General features: G+C 36.2%; 2 protein-coding genes across 2 annotated transcripts; one reads left to right on the forward strand and one right to left on the reverse strand.

The window, feature by feature from the left end:
- The first annotated feature begins 501 nt into the window (after positions 1-501).
- Positions 502-7,640, forward strand: LOC103933112 (protein HOTHEAD). The gene is made up of 6 exons (XM_009342761.3): positions 502-692; positions 1,324-1,699; positions 5,403-5,713; positions 5,913-6,298; positions 6,672-7,240; positions 7,382-7,640. The coding sequence occupies exons 1-6, from the start codon at positions 614-616 to the stop codon at positions 7,434-7,436; spliced, it is 1,776 nt and encodes a 591-aa protein (XP_009341036.2). The 5' UTR covers positions 502-613; the 3' UTR covers positions 7,437-7,640.
- A 723-nt stretch (positions 7,641-8,363) lies between these two features.
- LOC103933113 (receptor-like serine/threonine-protein kinase ALE2) lies at positions 8,364-13,452 on the reverse strand. Its single transcript, XM_009342762.3, has 9 exons — positions 12,920-13,452; positions 11,499-11,708; positions 11,308-11,400; positions 11,109-11,216; positions 10,649-11,020; positions 10,222-10,515; positions 9,717-10,109; positions 9,349-9,592; positions 8,364-9,205 (listed from the first exon to the last, which is right to left on the reverse strand). Exons 1-9 carry the CDS (start codon positions 12,993-12,995, stop codon positions 8,539-8,541), a joined length of 2,457 nt encoding a protein of 818 aa, XP_009341037.2. The 5' UTR covers positions 12,996-13,452; the 3' UTR covers positions 8,364-8,538.
- Between the last annotated feature and the right edge of the window lie 6,821 nt (positions 13,453-20,273).

Consider the following 20,273-nt stretch of genomic DNA (forward strand, 5'->3'; position numbering starts at 1 on the left):
ATTATTTAATTAAAATATTATGTAACGATGAACTCGTTTCATATAAATTGTTATTTTCGAAAAAAAAAAGGAAAAGCACAGAGAGGAAAGAAAGAAAGAAAAATCGAAAAAACAGAGGTGTAGCTCCTAAAGGTAAATAGGATAGAGAGAGTGAGCTGTCGTTTGTACTAATGGAATAACATGATGGGATAACAGAGGAAGGTGTTTAATCTAACGGCCACGTCCTTCCTAACTCAACTGTGGCATTCATTTCACCATTAATGACTTTTCCAGTTATGGTTCAAACGATCTTAAATACAGCTGGCAGAGCTGCAGCATTCCCTGTTGTGTTATTTACTTTTATAATAATAATATGTAATATTTTTTGATACAGTTGGGAGAGCTGCAGCATTCCCTGTTGTATTATTTACTTTTATAATAATAATATGTAATATTTTTATTTATTTATTTATTTCATGAAGTTAGAGGTATTTTTTCTAGGTATATATAGGTGTGATCACACACAACAAGGCCAACCAGTGGAAGCCACATAGAGGTTGAAGGGGCAGCTTCTTCTTGGTGACTGTGAGTTAGAGAAGTGCTTTTCAGTGGCGTTTGTCTGCTGCCCTTTCAAATGGCCTTGGTTTGGGCAGTGAAGAAGCAGCTCCTGCTTTTGGCTTTTTGGCTCTTCAACTTTCTCCCTTCTTCTCAAGGTTCTTTTTCTTCCTCACTTCTCCTCCGCCACCTTCTCTTATGCCTTCACTTCTCTCTGTTTTTACTTCCTCTGTTTCTCAAGGTTCTTTATGTTCGATTAATAGGTTCTACAAGTTTTTTCCAACATGTAATAAGAGTGGAATCACCGAATAAAAGTTACCCTATTTTTATGTTTTCAAATTTTTTTGTATTCGTCTTTATGTGGTTCAAATTTGCTTAATTTACACTAATCATGCATAAATATTGTCTTGGGGTGTTTTTTCTTGCACTAATCATGATGTCTGGATGGTTGGCATACAATAAGTAGAAAATGTGCCCATTTGGTAATCTCCTAATTAGATGGACTAACGGAGATGATCAAGGGAACATTCAACTAGTTTGTTGTGGTTTTAACATTGTTGGTTATATGCATCATTTGTTGGTTCAGTTCACTCTTTTCGTTTCCCACTAGGAAAAGCAAATGCAAGAACTAAAGAGGTTGCAGGTATTCGATTTGAAAATAGTTAGTGGTTTCAAAAATGATGAACGTAACTAAATTACTCGGTGTGCATGAGTTTTGAAAAACAAAAAAATTGGATCCAAGAGTACACTGAACGTGACTAAATTACATGCTCGTTTTTGTAACTGCAGGGAAGGGGAATTTCTATGAGTTCAGGTACCCATTCATCAAGAGAGCAAGCTCCTTCCCATCAGTATCATCATCTTCGTCAAGTGGGCACAACAATGGCTATGACTACATAGTTGTGGGAGGAGGCACAGCTGGATGCCCATTGGCGGCAACCCTCTCAAAGAACTTCAATGTCTTGGTGCTTGAAAGAGGGGGAGTCCCTTTTTCCAATCCAAATGTCTCATTTCTTCAAAACTTCCACATTGCTTTGGCAGATACTTCACCTACTTCTGCATCCCAACCTTTCGTTTCAACAGATGGAGTCATCAATACTAGGGCTAGGGTTTTGGGTGGGGGCTCTAGCATCAATGCCGGCTTCTATACAAGAGCAAGCACAAGGTATGGTGAAAATCTATTCCCTTTTTGGAACAAAAGAAAGATAATTAGGCAATTTTTTCTTTTCATTTGATGGTTTAAGTGGGGGTGTTTGGTTGCTTAACCAATTGAGTTCAAGTAGATGAAGGACAAAATAAAGGGGGGGGGGGGGGGGAACAAGAGCTACTAGACCCACTCCATTGTCTTATTTTCCCACCCACGTTATAATCCCACCCACCTTAAAAAGTTAAAAAATTAAAATGCTATTTCCCCACCCACTATTATTCTCAAAATAACCTTTAATATATACATACATGTGAAATTATAAAATTGTCTCTTAAGAAATATAAACAAATAAACGATAGAGGTATCCAAATTCAAAAGAATTCGATAGAGGCATATTCAAAAATACAATGGACCAATTCAAATGACCCATACACAAATTATTCTTCTACCTTTTCAATGGAAACATAATCTTCTACTTCTTCTGTAGAAGCGTCATCTTCAACCTCTTCAATGAAAAAGTCATCTTCTAAGTCCATTGATATTTTTTTACTTTCTTTGAATGAAAGGAGATGAAAATATGAGTTAGGGTTTAAGGTAGACAAATCATCTCTCACACCCAACCTTTTTATTTTATTTTTGATTATTATTTTTTAAATCAAGCAAAACAAGATAATTAATGTCTTTATCAGTCTTTTAGCAAATGGACAAATTTGTAATTAAAAAATTTATTAAAAGGTAGGTGGGAAGATAAGACATTTGGAGTGAGAATAACATGGTGAGTGTTTAAATTGTTTTTAAGCCTCAAAATTCACCACCCTCACGGAAAAAGTGAGAAAAAAAAACTTGGTTGCCCTTTCTTTCTTATATGCAAATCAGAGTTTGACATGTGTTTAAAAAACTTTTCATTTTGTAGTTTTTTGTATACGTGTCAGTATTTGATTTGCTATTATGGAGGAACTAGTTTAGTTTTACCTAACTTTTATTTTTTTTATTTTTAAGAAAAAGTGCAAGGCTAGGTAGTGTGTGTGGGTTTTTGATCTTGGTGTTTTTGTTTTTTTCATTTTTAATCTTTGATGTTAAAACATTACATTATGGTCATCTGAAAGTATATTACTTTTGATAAGTAAGCATTGATTTTTACAATTAATGGATGCCTCCCTTATTGTTGCTTCCTTGCCACGTTATGGGTATTATTATTGTCGACTCCCACCACCCCACCAACCATTGTTGTTGTTTTCTTTCTTGTGCATTAACTTTAACAAAATACTTTAAGCCCTTATTTTACAATAATTATCATCTACATTTAGAAAGAAAAAAGTCATTATCTACTAGAGTCCGACTAAATGAATCTTGTCTAGGTATATTTGATGAAACTTAATGGTGTAACACATGAAAGCTTAAGCAAAAATGTGTGCCACATAACTCAGATCAGTCTGCAGATCTGAATTTAATCAAGTTGGCTAGAGAAGTTTGCTCCATCTTCTGCACCTAAGTTTGAATCTCCATCTCCGTAGTTTAGAGAAATTTAATATAATTATCCTTTTTTTTTCTTTCAAAAAATCTTGGATCGTCCCAAGGGCAGATACACATATAATTTGGGTGCTATAATTGATTCATTAGGGGCCCAACCCATGGATGGTGACCGTACGATTTTAGTTCATGACAATGCATGTGCATTGTTAAACCATATCAAGGCATCTATCATATAGTCTTTTCCTTTCTGTTTTCTTCTATAGACTAAATGCTATTTGTGTGACCCATGTTCTAAAACTTAATAGGCATTTTTATGAAGGGATGTAGAATAGGCATTGAGATTGTTAGACTAAACAAGTGTAACATTTATGGCGTGTTTACCTAAAGGGATGTAGACTAAGCAGTGAGATTGTTAGACTAAACAGTGTAACATTTATGGCGTGTTTACCTAAAGGGATGTAGACTAAGCAGTGAGATTGTTAGACTAAACAAGTGTAACATTGATGGCGTGTTTACCTAAAGGGATGTTGACTAAGCAGTGAGATTATTAGACTAAACAAGTGTAACATTTATGGCGTGTTTACCTAACGGAATTGAAGTGGGAAGAAACAGAATCGCACTCCTCTTAATTGTTAAAGCATTTCGGCGTTTACTAACATCCATTTCTCTATCTGCCAACTCACATCATGACGACTACCACGCACCACCCTTACACCTTAACGACAACACCAGCAAGACCACAAAAATCACAAGTTTTACTAAAAAGAAAAAGAATTAGCATATAAAAATAGAGATTATTTAGAAAAAGGGCATTTTAATAATCACATTATTTTTTATTCTGATCCATTTGAATTAGTAAACAACTTATATAAATCAATACCATTCATGCTCAAAGTTTTGACATAGATTTAATAGGAATCTGATTTTGATTCCACTCTATTTCAACTCATCCTTAATTCAATTTCTCTACAATATACTTTTACCTCATTTTAGTTACGGGTTAGTAAACGAGCATTAAGGCAACCCTAGTCATTAGTTAATGCTTGCACTTATTCAAAGTGGTCCGTGGTCTTGCAAGCACGAAACAATACATCCTATAACCTACCTGTATGATTTCTTCCCTCTAGTTTTATCCCCACCTACCCATATTTGACCATAGAAAAAACTAAGTGCAATTATTTTCTTTTCTTCTCTTTTCTGAGTTGGAAAAATAGTTAATTTTAAAAAACCCTTTGACATGGAATAGAGGTGACATTTATATATTTAAAGGAACTGATAATTGAACACTTTTTTTTAATTATCTGACTAAATAAATCAAACAAAATAAATGCATATAATTATTCATGTGAAGAAAAAAATGCATGTTATTATCATATCCTTACTTCAATGTTCTAAGTTGACAAAGTGATCCATAAAGTATAGTGGTTGACGTATTAATTGTGTAATAAGGTTTTTTTTTTAAGGGAACCTTGACGATACAAGGATAAGTTTAGTTATTATTAATTGAATTCAAATATGAGGGGACCTACAGTCATCATCTCATTAAGATTTGATGTGTGTGCTTAATTTAATGTTCTCTGTTTTTGTATAATGTTGAAGCCTGATTCTGTGGGAGGCAGATTCTCTGCACTCCCACTTTTCGTGCCCTTCTGTTTGTATGGTCACGGTTAAGCTACGTCAACATTTTATGTTACTATTCATTTTTGTCTTATTATCTCTATTAAAAAAATAATATAAAATGTTGACGTAACTTAACCGTGACCATACAAAACAAGAGGGCAGGGGAAGTGGGAGGGCAGAGAATCTGCCTCCGATTCTGTGCGCGCTTAATATTGAATTAATGTACCTAAAAGTCAATACTCAAATGTATGTACCAAAATGTACATACCAAAATGCATTATATTGAGTTAATGTCCCTGTATGTTTGTATTGATAGATATACCAAAATATTCAAATGTATTAATGTACCTAAATGAAGAACATTCAAAATTGTTATCGGAATATATATTATAAAAATATTAGTTGCCTAAATGTAGACATTAAAATATATTATGATGAATGAAATGAAAATTAAATTTAAATGTAATTAATACATTAAAATAGGAATAAAAAGATAAATAAACATCAAAATATAACTAATAAATGAGATGATTAAATGTACGACTAAAATTGAATTTTAATCTTACACAAGTTATAGTCTAAAACTCATATTTTTTAAGAATTAAAATGAAGTTTTCTATATATGCAGGTTTATAAAGAGAGTGGGATGGGATGCCAAGATAGTCAATGAGTCCTACCCATGGATTGAGAAGCAAATTGTTCACCAGCCTAAGCCTGAGCCGTGGCAGGTGGCCTTTAGGGACAGTCTTTTGTCTGTTGGAGTTTCACCTTTCAATGGCTTCACTTATGATCACGTTTACGGAACCAAGGTTGGAGGAACCATTTACGACCGCTTTGGCCGCCGTCACACTTCTGCCGAGCTACTGTCGTCTGGGAACCCTCAGAAACTCACTGTCTTGGTCTATGCCACGGTTCAAAAAATTGTCTTTGACACGTCAGGTAATATTTTGATAGCACAAAATAGGGTTTAGAGCATTTAGTTGGTTGAGAGCATTCACTCCAGCACCCAAGGTCCTGAGTTTAGTTCCTTTTTTCCCCTAATATTGCTTGTCGAATGTAATCCACATTCCATCAACTTAAGCATTAATTATTTTCTGAATTTAGAGATTAAGCAGGCAGATTATTTTGATTCATGTAGGGAAGAAACCAAAGGCAGTGGGAGTGATCTTTAAAGATGAAAAGGGGAATCAGCACCAAGCAGTGCTTGCTCATAAGCCACAGAGTGAAGTGATATTGGCTACTGGAGCAATTGGAAGCCCTCAAATGCTATTGCTAAGTGGGATTGGACCAAAAGCTGATCTCCACAAATTGAAAATTCCAGTGGTGCTTGATAACAAGTTTGTTGGGAAAGGCATGGCTGATAATCCAATGAATGCAGTGTTTGTCCCAAGCAACAAGCCAGAAAAGCAGACACTAATTGAAACTGTAGGGATTACCAAGATGGGTGTCTACATTGAAGGCAGCAGTGGGTTTGGCCAGTCCAAGGATAGTATTCAGTGCCACCATGGAATTATGTCAGCTGAGGTAAGTAACTTATTGGTATTTAATAACGAAGCTTGATAAATTGTTTTTGTCCGACCGTAACACTGTCATGTGATATTAGTAATTAACATGTTATGTCAGGTAACATCATAGATGGTGTTACACTCGCACTAAAAAAAATTCTCATGACGCTCAGTCCTTGTAAGGTTCTCATGAGTTTAATTTTTGTCCTATATATTTCATGAATTTCATTTTCGTGTATCACCCTAATAAGTAATACCATTACCTAATATTACTAATCTTTGTGTTATAACTGATGGTAGTGTTACGGTCTGATTGAAAAATTTCTCGTGATGCTCAATCTTCGTAAGATTCTCATGGATTTGATTTGATTTTATTGTTATACAAATTATAGATTGGGCAGCTATCTACTATTCCCCCAAAGCAAAGAACACCAGAAGCCATTCAAGCTTATATTAGGAGAAAGAAAAACTTGCCCCATGAGGCATTCAAAGGAGGCTTCATTTTAGAAAAAATTGCCAGCCCACTTTCCAAAGGTGACCTTAGCCTTGTCAACACCAATGTTGATGACAACCCCTCAGTCACCTTCAACTACTTCAGCCACCCGTATGATCTTCAACGCTGCGTTGATGGAATCCGCATGGCCACGAAAGTTGTGCAGTCGGAACCTTTCACAAACTACACAAAATGTGACAGGCAGACTGTGGAGAAGGTGCTTAACATGAGTGTGAAGGCTAATGTTAACCTTATACCAAAGCACACCAATGACACGAAGTCCTTGGAGCAGTTCTGCAAAGACACTGTGATCACTATTTGGCACTACCATGGAGGGTGTCATGTGGGAACTGTGGTTAGCCCCGAGCACAAGGTTCTCGGTGTAGACAGGGTCCGGGTTGTTGATGGCTCGACGTTTTCTGAATCCCCGGGGACTAATCCTCAAGCCACTGTCATGATGATGGGCAGGTATATATGATCACATGAGCATTAATATGTTTAGATGAAATCTCCTGCTCCTTCGGAAGAACTGAAACTTAATATATTTAGACGATTTAGGTAGAATATCGCTCATATAAAAACATAATATGTTGTGTTTGATATGTGCAGGTACTTTGGAGTGAAGATTGTGAGAGAGAGATTGGGAACAGCAGCTGGTATATAATGTTAAGGAAACAAGGCCTAAGTAGCCAGTAGGATTTTAAGAGGTGACTGAAAGGGTTAGTTGAAAGAATGTGTGTTGTGATGTAATTTTGGTTGTTTGATTCTTAGGAAGCTTTGATGTGTAAAAATGGCTTACATCCCCTGGGAAATCCGTGTTATTATTATCTCTTAATTCTATAATCTTGGCTAAGTGGCTTGGTATTAAGGCGAAGGATCTTGAAAATTTAGGTTTTAAGCTTTTGTATTCAGGCACAAACAAATTGAGAAATGGTGTTGAAAACATCATGGATAAGAAGACTCTAGCAAAAGATGTTGTAGTTGTTAAGAGGATTAGGATCAGAATTATAGCAATCAAGATTGTGATGGAACAAGAAGAGTGATCACACATGACACCCTCCATGTTCTCAACAGTTTTCATAGAGCATCCCTGGTACACCAGAATTGTGAACTTTGGTGGGTCTCTGTGCTGAAGGGGAAGGCTAGGGCTTTAGATGTAAAAACCTTAGTGGACTCAATTGTGAATTTGGGCTTGTTTGCTATAGAGGATTGAATTAACCTTATAAATTCAAGACATAAAAGAGAATAATTTTTCATTTTGGGAGAATTAAAAGGGGATTAGAAAACTTCTCACTTCCAATCCAACTATTTTGGGGATGATTAGAATGGGTAAGTTTTTTTTTTCTTTAGAAATTTATTTCCTCCCTCCAAAAGTTTCATTTATTCTTTTTTTTTTTGAAGGAAAATTTTCATTTATTCTTGAGTAATTCATTTCTTACCTTAAAAAAATTATTCATTTCAATACAATCTTCTTCAGCCTTGGTCTAAATATCTTTTTATCCTCCATATGTTTGGGTGATAAAATTTTAAATTCCAAGAAATTTAGGCATTGTAACGAAGAAATTGATGACAAAAGGTTACATGAGAGGGATTAGAAATTCACCACATGAGCATTACAAAAGGCATGTGAGAATTATTTACAAATAACTACTTGAAATGAGTCATTTACAAATCCCATGTTCAAGGCATTGCACTAAAATTGAAAAGGATAAAGCAGATGCCAATTTATATAGCTTGTGATTGAAGGGCAGTGCACTTAAATATTTCTATGATAACCCATGTTCACTCATGCTGCCTCTAGACAAACTTCGTAGTCTCTGCCAAAACTTCACTTTTCTCCCTGTCCTCAGAGGTCCCGAACTAGAATACCGCCTGAAAGACCCGAATTCCTGCCCTTCAACCTTGAGTCCCGCCACAGATGCACTTAACAAATCCGATGTTGATGGTATCTTGGTGTCATGGCCAGCACCAAATACAGTCGGCAGCTCCTGCTCATGCAGTGATCGTGATACTTCCAAGTTACCGCTATCTATATGAAGGGAAAGATCATCTTGACCACAACTTATTGAACCCCCCGGTTCTTGTGTTTCATTGAACTCATTACATACTAGCTTCAAGGCCTGCACAACCTCACCCATGAAAGGGCGGTGAGATACTTCCGGTTGTATGCACATTGAAGCAATTGCTGCCACCTTGGTCACACTATCCCATGAGATATCGGATGGCTTTAAGGCTGGGTCTATAACTGTTTCTATCCCCTCCTTGCTTGTGAGAAGTGGCCGCGCCCAAGCAACAAGGTTTTCTTGGCCTGGAGGTTGTGACAGGTCCACTGGTTTTCTCCCTGATAGAAGCTCAAGAAGGACTACACCATAGCTGTAAACGTCGCTTTTCACTAATAAATGGCCGGTCATTGCATACTCTGGAGCCAAGTACCTGCAATATGAAACAAGATTGTTATGTGTACACTAACCAAATTGCATACATATTTATGAGAGGAGTAATGTTCTCCTAACATGTCAAAACTCAGGAAGTGAGGAAAAATTACGATACATATTTGATGGTAAAAGGGTTCATACCCGAAAGTTCCCATGACATGTGTTGAAATATGTCTCTTCCCCTCCTCTAATGCCGCTCTAGCCAATCCAAAGTCTGAAACCTTGGGTGTAAAATCGTATTCCAACAAGATGTTGCTGGCCTTGAAGTCACGATGTATAACACGAGGGTTCGAGTCTTCGTGGAGATAAGCTAATCCCCGAGCCGCACCAAGGGCAATCTTTATTCTGGCATCCCAATCGAGCGGATCAGTTTCCTTGTCAATGCCTGTGAGGACACTAAAAGGGGTCATTCACAATTCAAAGCAGTAGCCAACGATATAAGCGTCTTAATCAACGAAAGAAATGTTGAACTATTGGCATAGAATTTAATTTTTTGAACTTGAATCTACCGTGTAAATGGGATTCAACACTCCCATTTGGAACAAGTTCATATACTAGGCAACGTGCATGGCCCTCTATGCAGATACCAATCAATTTAACCAAATTTCTATGGTGTAGACGGCCAAGCATCTCAACTTCTGCCAAGAATTCGCGGCTACCATGACGATCATCTCTCTTGAGAACCTTGACAGCCACCTCTCTTCCATCATCTAAAATTCCACCGTAAACAAGCCCAAACCCACCTTCTCCCAGTATTCTCGAGGCATCGAAAGCATTAGTTGCTCTCTCTATGTCATTCAAAGTGAATGTTTTAGCAGATCCAGTATAGTTCATGGTGCCAGAGCTCAAGGATGTTGATTCAGAACCACGCATGCTTCCAAACATCGCTGACCTCGGAGGCCCTGTAAAGTATATAATGTCATTATTTTAGAGTAAACTGTGAAGAATGCCAGAGAATTTCGATTATGAAACAAAAATAATTTCTCAAACACATTCCCAAAATATTCTGAATACCTGAGAGTTTTGTAGGAGAGGATGATACAGTTTGTGCAAAATTTTCCCGTTGTCGGGTGCAAGGTCCACATTTCAACAACAAAATCCAAATAACTCCCACACATAAAAGAAAGGCAGTGAAGGATGATAGAGCAATCACAGCAATCATACTTCTTCCAAGTCCACCTTTTTTTCTCCTCGGCACATCAACACCTAAAGGTTTTATTGCCCTTCCATGGTTGTCATTTCCGATGTATGGCCCATCATCCATAGTAGAAATGGTTGACGGTGCTGAGGGGGGAGAAGGTGGGAGACCTGTACATGTGCAAGAATTTCAGAAGTAAGGGATCCGGATATAGGATTAAGGGGTACGTACTGGAAGTTTAACATATTTCCACTGCACGCTCGTCATTGAAGCCTTTCAAGAAGTCAAGGATCAATTTATAACCTGGATAGTGAACATACAAGACTTCATAATCTCCAAAGAACGACGGCTTTATGGAAACCTGTCGGCGCCAGAATTTTTCGTAGATTTGGAATGCAGTAGTGCCATCAAACGTTATTCCTGTGGGTACCAAGTTAATGAGGACAGCGCTTTTCTCTAGCTGCTGACTAGCTGCATCTGCTCCCATAATTCGAACTTGGCTACGGTTTATTGCCACACTGGCTGCAATTTCCTCAGCCAGCTCTGTAACTAAAGGGAAGAATGTGTATATTGCAACACCTAGTTGGAGTTTAACTTGAATTGGCCTCACACAACCACAGCTTGATCCTGGAGGTGTATAAGTTAACGGTTCTGTACATGTGATTGATGAACAATCTACAAAAACGATTAAACAGAGTTACTACATTTTGAAGATAAATAACTGTTAACTATTTTTAAATCAATAGAACGGCTGAGTATGTACCTTCGTTGGGAGGTGGGGGTGGTAGTGCTAAAATTGGTGATGGTTGTGGAGCCATTGTCGTCTTGAAGGAAGAATCGACGGGAGAAGCTGCAGGGGGGAAGATGGGCACTAGAAGAGACGAAAAAAAATCACAATTTAGGTTAATGAAGTAAGGACTTTTTTATTAATGCTACCAAAACTGAAGTGATGCTTTCCATACTGTTATAGTGGCTTGTGAGAGTTGCCGGTGATGGTGCAGGTGCAACCCAGCTCCTTGACGGAGAGAGTGACTGAACAGGTGAGACTGAAGGGCCTATACATTTTCATAATATAAATAATATATGAATGATCTCATTCAAGAGTACAGAACTGCATATATGTGGTAGACACATTTTGTTAAGAGATTTGAACCTTGTCCATTGTAAGTGTTTGAATGAAACGGATAAGTTGGTCCTGGAGCAGAGCTGTGGAACTTTTTTCTACTGTGGTGATGTTTTTGATGTGAGACCAAAGGAGAAGACACGGGACCATGCACCCATTTCGTTGCAGGACCTCCGGAGGGTGACAGAGAAGGTGGAACTGCAATACTTGAAGGCCTTATGGCATCGCGAGGATGGGTGGCTTCAACAAGAAAAATGATTTTGGTTATTGTTACATCATTACACAGACAGGAAAATTCAATCATCACTTCTTTGATTGAATTTTTATTCTGATATTTTCCTTCCAGATGAATACAACGGTTCAACTACATTAGTTAGTGAACTATAACAATGAGGCGAAAATATAAACGGATGTTAAAACGTCAACCTAAATATGCAGTGATAAATATACTGAAGGGGCGATCTAACTAATCGCTTCTTGATTTCTCATTTTCACAGGCTATATTTCTGGCAGTGCAAGTTAAAACCAACAGTTCGAATAACTGAGAACTAGAAATACATCGAGGTGGCTCTCAGACGGTGAACACAAAACAAGGTAAACTCAAACCTAATGCACTTCAGATAAATGAATCATTATAAAGAGGCAACAAATCTCTACTCATATATATGGGGGAGGTAACCATGAAAGGGACTATGCATTTACAGAGGAATGCTTAGAGCGAATCGCTCTCGGAGTGGAATTTGGAAAACAACCGATATGGACGTGTAATTCGGTTGGAAAGGTATAAATCAAAATTCTGATTTTACAAATCGACACCATTTATGAAAATAACTATAATTTATAAATAAGTTGGTGCTTCCCATATCTCAATAACTGATGTTGGTCTGTGCAATAACCTGTTACAACTTAGAGGTTAGAATAATTTTAAAGCAAGTACAGGGACAACTCAGGCCAAGCTGTGAATTTTGGATCATGCACCCTTCACCATTACACTCACCGATTGCTGGAGCTACCACAAAACTGAATAGGTAAAGAACCAGTTGAGTACATAATTCAGTCTCGCAATTTCGGTCATTTTTCGAAACTAACAATCACAAGAAGGTCGAAAATGTCCTGCTGGAGTGGCCTAGAATTTCCTATTGAGCTCATGGACTTCCAAGCTCAAGAATTAGAGTGATGAATAAACCTGACAATTATCTAGTCAATAGAACACTCCAAATGCCATTGCAAAGGATCCATGCAATTGATCATTGTATTCCATGATCACATGCAAAAGAAATTATTGAAATCTATTTCTTGATCACAGAAACACTCATTTCAGAGAACCCAGATCCCAAAATTGATTCACACTTCAAAATTAATGAAAAAAAATATGTAGTAAATCATATTGCATAAACTTGATCAGATATAATTAAGTTTAAATACCAACACCAAAAAATCAAACTTGTTACCTGCAGATCCATGAAATGGTAGAGCACCAGCAATCAAACACATTTGCAGAAGCAGAAGATGCAGTTGCATGCCCATTTCACCACCAGACGAGTTGGAGCTAAATTCTCAAGATCTCTCAGCTCTCGTGCAACCACAAAACCGAGGAGCAAAAAAAAGAAAAGAGAACAAACTTGCACACAGTACTCTGAAGCAAAACATGGATGTAACCTTAAGAAAGCAACCTCCAAGGCAAGTTTTGGACTACAGAAGCAGACCCACAAATAGTACCACAGAAGTAATGGGACACAATTTAGTCAAATTACTAGAACAATTAGGTGGGAAAAACCCAATTGCTGTTTTTTGGAGACTAATAATAAAATGCTGTAGAATTTGGAAAGTTTGGAGAGTTCTAATGGAACTGTCTTTTTTTCCATGGGTGATTAAACTTTTGCTGCAAGTGATCAAGCAAAAAGCAGCAGTCAGTGCTTACTTAAGTCCAAGTGAGAAACTTTTGTGTAATACGAGAGTGGGTGGAATCGTGGAACACAAGGAGAGAGAAAGGAGAGAGAAAGGAGAGAGAGAGAGGGGGTGTATGTGTGTTCCAAGATAATAAAATATTACGAGATTGTTTAGAAATGTATAGAGAAGATTAGTGCATTGATTAATGTGCACATTCTTGACTTATTTTTTCAACTAATTGCCCGCCAATGAGTCTTGATTGGATTCAGTCTTTCAGGTATGAAATAGGCAATGGGGTTTATGTGCAATGTGGGAAGGCTTTGTTAGGTAAAAGGGCAACTTTCAACTGTGACTTATGTGAGCAATTGGCCACATTCTATATTGCTAGTGGTCTAATGGCATTTTCTTTTTGCTTCATTTTAAAAGACCATAGTCTTTTAATTAGATTGTATTTTCTTTTTGTATATAAGCAATAAAAGATAAAGGAATCGAACACATATTTCAAGTGCAAGGTAAAGATTCTACAAGCTATGAGTTTTTCAAGATTACGTTAAATGTATTATTTTTTTTATACAAGCAAGATTGGTGTTGAAAATCTCAGAGCGGGAATTTGACAAAATAATTTACAACTTATAATTACATGGTTTCATTTTTAATTTATATTAAGGCCTTTTAAGATAAACCTTACTTCTGTTCAGCAACCGGTGGTTAAGTTGGTAATGATATCGACATTGGACTATTTGGCCTGCCTCTCTAAAACTTTTGCAATTAGAGAAAGAGAATTGAATATCAAAACTTCGAGTGCAAGATAAATGATCGTTTACTATGTGAACTAATCAAACACAAAAAACTTCATCCACATGGTAAATGATTTTTCTATCAGACATGATAAATGATTTTTTATCATACACAGTAAATCATCGTTTAACTACTTAAATTACGAGCTCCTAAAAATTAAGTGTGTTTTGGGGCAGCTGAAAACTCTCCTTGACTTAAGTTCATTTATGAAACTCATGCCATATTAGTTGTTATTGGACAAAAATTTTGGTACATGCAAATAATGTGATGTACTATTCTGTGGTGAAGAATTTATGTCCTACAAAGCCCCACACCACATGCAAAATGTGACAAACTTGCATGCGATGCCAAATATTTGACAATCATGCATGATTTATTTAAATTTCCAAATTTTAGGAACCAAATTGAAATCCCAAAGCAACAAAATAATGATATCAGAATCATATCAGACATATTGGTATGTGCATTTACATAGTAATGGATGGTGTTCCCATAAGCGACAAGGCCTAAAGGTTTGGTAGTTGTTTCGGACCATGTGATGGCCATGGTTCTACCATATTTTCCTTTACCCTCCAAGCAAACATGGGCAATCACCCACCAGCAAAGGTCGAGTCTCAGTCTCTCATGTGTCGGTGTAATTGACTGTCGGTGAAAATATGCTAAGGGACTCTCTTACAAAACGGAACTCTTTGACATCTCATATTTTAACATTAATTTATGTGACAATATTATAAATTATTTTGTCAGGTAGTAGAGTCCCATTTTAAACATATATGTTTTCATGTAACCTTGTGTCATATGACTTATTTTCATAGAAAAACGCATTGTGAATGACAATAACAACATATGATATAAGAATTACAATATGTACGAAGATACGACTTTATATTTTAAAATATAAAAATTTACATGTGTTATATAATAAAAGTGATTGAACATGCGTCCACGCGCGATATACAAGTTTCGTAAATAGTATGATTAACACCTAAATGATTATGGAAAGAATTTACATGCTGATAATGATATCGACATAGAAAATATATCAAACAGTTTTGTGACTTTGTCCATGATGCTTTAGCTTACACCTCAGTAAGACACTGTGGTTTGCCATTTTCTAGTGGTTGTCAATATCAAAACTATATATGTGGATTTGTATAACATAAATCAAATCTAGTTCTTGGCACTCACCCAAAATATCATGAATTTTTCTTTGGTGTTGACCTAAATGTTCTTAAAGTATAATTTTAATTTAGAGTTTGTTGGTTTGGATTGATGGGCTGGTTTTGAACTTTGTGTTGTTTTTCCTTGACTTAGTTAGTTATGTATTTTGTAAGCCAACTTGTGATATCAATTTCATCCCAATCAAGTGCGTTTTCTTCTTAATTGGAGACCAATTGATATTGGGATCAAACCAACTTGGTCAAACCCTTTTCTTTCGGGGTTAGGGTGATCATTTTAGAATCTTCATTTTAAGCCCATATTTATTGGGTTGGAGTAGAAAATGGTTTGAAGGGGAGATGAAAAAGTAGAGGTGACATATCAATTCATTAGGTTGTTAACGGGTACCCGTTAAAATCTGTTTAATTTAATATCATCATAGTATAAGGTGAAATTGGTAGTATAAGGTGAAATTGGTATTGATGATGATAGTGTAAGATGAAATTAAACTAAATGAATGTTATCAGGTACATTAACAACCAATGGATTGATTTGCCACCTCTTGAAAACAAGTAGATCACTTCCTCAATACAATGTTGTCCTGATAGAATGGAGAGGGGTTGATAGCTGTTATCTTTACTTACATTTTAGGGAGTATAAATAGTATGAATAATGAGGGAATGATACGTAAATTGTTCAGGTGTATAGTATGGGTAATGATTTCTTGCTGAAATTGGAAATGGAACACATTTTTAAGACGAGACCCAATTATTCTTTTCGTTTCCTTTTGTGTTAATAAAGGAATGATACATAATGAAACCAATACTAATGTGTTGTATTCTCATACACGATAAGTTAACGTGTGCCATTAGAGTTATGGTTGCTTGGATGGAAGTTTAAATGTCCAACAAAATTGGAGATTTAAAGTTAGCCAAGGACTTGTCTTACTACACCTAGTAGTTATTTTGTTTGAGGATGTATTGAGTTCAAATATCATAATTCTTGATGAATAAAAAAAGAGAAATGAAATGCACACCATAATAATCAAAGTGATAAATGATTTTTAGTTTTTTAGTCACAAAAGGTTTTGCAAGCAACGATTAATTCAAAAAATAATTGCATTATAGAGTGAGCTCCTATTGAGTAGTGGAAGGGAGAAAAGAGAATGAAAAAGGAGTGGAGTGGAGGAGTGTCTCACCACTTGGGTGGCAAATAAGTTGATGTGGATGCCACTTGAGCAAATTAGGGCTGGTTTGGTAATATTGTACTTTAAAAAAATAAAGTTGTTTTGACTATGATGTGAGAATAAACAGCTGCAAAATAAAACAACTGAGTGTTTCGTAAACCTTTTTGTTAAAAGTACTTTTAATGAAAAAAAATAATATCAGACAATTTGGTAAACTTTTATATAAAAATAGGGATGGGCAAACGGGTTACAGACTCGCAGGTTGAGGCGAGTCTAAATATATTGGATAGGAAACAAAGCGGGGCGGAAGAATTGATAAGGCAGGGCATGTCCAAAAATTAAGAAAAAGAGGACCCTGGACCGGCCCGTTTCTAACATGGAATCAATGGAAGTCTTCCTCTCTCCCACTTGAGTCGAGTCCTCGACACACAACAGCCACCATTCCATCATCGAATCTTCGACTCCCACACTCCACAATATGGATATGAAAAACAAAATCTAAAAAACCAATTGAAATAGCAACATTTCAAACATTTCTAATTAATCTACAAGCCAAAGGAATACTAATATGATTTTTACCACCTGCAAAAGTATGGTTAAATCACGTTGAAATACTTGCAAGGAAACAAGGTAATTATAGTATGGATAGCTCAAGAAAAGCCGTTCTCCACAGAAATTGATGTGAACAGCTTGTATTTAAAACCAATTCTTAATTAACTATTCAAAACAAGATTTAGAAAAGATTTGGAATTGCGAATTTGAAATAGAAAGAATATAAAATAAAAATATCTAAATTGATAAGAATTAAAATAGACATCAAAGAAAAAAAAACGGTTTTGTAAATTCAAATCTAAAAAGGCACTAGGATTTAGCTGTCACCATAAAATCCTATATAATTCCACCAATAACTTATGAGTTAACACATTCAAACTTAGAAGGTTAGGTTTTTCTAATGCATATTGATATTCAAGTTAGAACGTTATTTAACATGCAATCTATCTGTAATATTCAGATCAAATATGAACATACAAGACTCGTTAAGTTTTGTGAAAATCTTTTGAAAAATCATGCAACCCTTAAGAGCATGATATTTGTCTTAAGTGAACTTATAATTATCAATCACAAGAAGCCCCTACTCATTTTCAGGTGATATTTCAACAGAAATTGCATCAAATTACTTGTCTAAATATCCTAAAAGTGATCAAGCATTAAGATATATAAATTTCAGGATGATATTCCAATAGAAATTGCATTAAATTACTTGTCTAAATGTCCTAATGGTGATCAAACATTAAAATATATAGGTAGTTTAAACACGGCGATTAATAATTCAAAGCAAACATGCATAGCATCATCTCGCCCTAACAAGAGGAAATTAGTTATGCATATTCATAATTGAAAGGCAAAATATTATTAAGATGAAAGTAAAGTAAACACCATTACAATTGAAGTACAAATTGTCCAAAGCTATGCCAAAAACGTTCGATCCTTTAGGGCTCCAAAATCAGTATATAAATAGACATAATGAATTCTACCTAAAATGGATCTCCCAACAAATCTGGAAACCCAATTAAAATAATAAACTAGGAAATACAATCCTATTCTAATTTGGATAATCTGGGCAGCCACAAAGTCCACACGTTTTATGATCAAATATGTTTCAAATCAGGCTTGTGAGGTGGCATTGGAAAGAACAAAACACTACCTACACTTTTGCAGAAGGAAACCTTTCCCATAAGAAACGTCATTTTATAACCCAAATAAGCCCAAAATGTCAAGCTACCAGCACTAGGTGATCAACCTTCTTTTAGTTTCCACAAACAAAGGGCTAGGAAATAAAGTCTGGAATTTTGATACAATCATATTGAAAGACTCACTAATCCACTACAATTGGAATTACGCCAAAATTCCTTTGTTTAATCAGTTTTTATTTTTTTTCAAAGTAGATTCACATGTCCTACTATTAAAATATAAAGTCAAGTATCAAAATTCTTTCAAAATAATTAATAAATTATAATTGAGATTAGGATAAAAACATAGATTAATATCGACTCATCAAGTATCTCAGCTCAAAAGGCCATTCTAGGTACGAACTCATATAAATATCCATCAAATCTTTCACCACTTTCTCATGTTTGGGTTCGATTTGAGTTGTCACCATAACTACTGAAGTTTCAAGCTTTAACAAACTTAAACAAAAAAATATGAAAATTTTGAAGGAATTGTGTTCGGGCAAAGATTTCTCCGGAGAGGGCTCCTCGGCTCTTAGCACAGCTTCCTAAGGATTGGCACTTTGGACGTGTAGTTGGGCTCTTGCTTGTTGATGTACTGCAAGAAAAGGATAGAGTTAGTTTTGAAATGTGCCTTTGTAGGGCCTTAGGTGTAGGCCTTCAGGCTCTCAATCAAAACTAATTGAGTGCTAGGTGTGCCACTGCTATCTCAGTGTAGTAGATGTAGAACAAGTATGTTTTAGTCGATTACTTATGCCCTAAGTTACTCGTACTTTTTGTTATCAAAGGATTGTCGTGGATGGGTTAAGTCCACATTAAGTTCTTTTTCTTGCCTTGTGACCAAGGGCTTTCAGTTCATAATCTTGTATGTTTGAGTGTGAGGAATCCAGATCCCCTTAAGTCATCTACTCAGTTCTTGATTGATTTTAAATGAAGGCATATTCATTTAGGTGACTAGATCCAGGCCCAAATGAGACTAAAACAGATGGATATGACTTGAATACATGCTGGAGAATACATTAAGCAGTAGATCTATTAACTTATAAAACAAACAAAGAACTTTGAGCAAGATTTCACCTTGTCGGGTAAGATTGAACTTCTTGTAATCACTTTTTTTTTGAGTTTACAGGGTTTATATGCTAAGAAGGGATGGATGGTAAACAAGTTTACACGTTGGAAATCGATACTACGCCACTAGGGATGATAACAGAGCTTCTAAACTAGACTAAAGATGGCTTTTGTGGGGAATGATCTTGAAAAAATTGAGATCTGGGCTGATTACAGCTTTTAGATGCAAATTTGGCTTGAAAGCAGAGTTCGTATCTTTGTTTGTATGATTGGTTGAGTGTCCTTGTCTCTGGGGCCTCTTCCTCCTTTTATAGGCAGATTAGCCTGACTGTTGTAGCTTTGCTCTTGCCCGAAAGTAATTGAAGTGTAGTGAGTCATCAACTTTTTACTTGTATTGCCATTGAAAAATGCTTTTTGGCTGATTGTGGGTTAGTCCCCATCACTTGACACTTAAATTATAGGCACATGGCCTATGCATTAATAAGAAGACGCCAATTTGTCTCTGGGATTGATGTTGGGCTTTGGGCAAGCCTTCCTTTAATTGGTATTTTTGGGCTTCCACACACTTGCAGCCCAAAGTTCAAATATTAACCCAACAATGCCCCCTTTAATCATTGTTGAGGCTGCAATCCCAGGCACTAATAATGATTAAATAGCCATCGCTCATTTAAACAACCGTCCCATACCTCCACTCAAAACTTGTGCCATTGTAAAGCAACCGTTGGTTTATCTGAAACCCTTTGCACTTCCTTATGAACTCCATCGTTAATTAATCACTTCTTTATATAATCCTCACTTAATCTTTTTGGCAAGTCAACCTAGAAATTTCAAACTCTCGAATCTTCTGAAACCTCTTCTTGCTATCCTAGTCCCAACTTCAGTTTAAAATTCAATGGCACCAAAAACAATTGCTCGATCCCAATCCTTCTACGAAACTGGCGAAGGCATTTTTACCATGTGCCGCTTGCTCAATGG

The sequence above is a fragment of a genome, unplaced genomic scaffold (assembly GCF_019419815.1).
Source record: "Pyrus x bretschneideri cultivar Hongxiangsu unplaced genomic scaffold, Pyrus_bretschneideri_v1 Contig26, whole genome shotgun sequence".
Taxonomy (NCBI): Eukaryota; Viridiplantae; Streptophyta; class Magnoliopsida; order Rosales; family Rosaceae; genus Pyrus; species Pyrus x bretschneideri.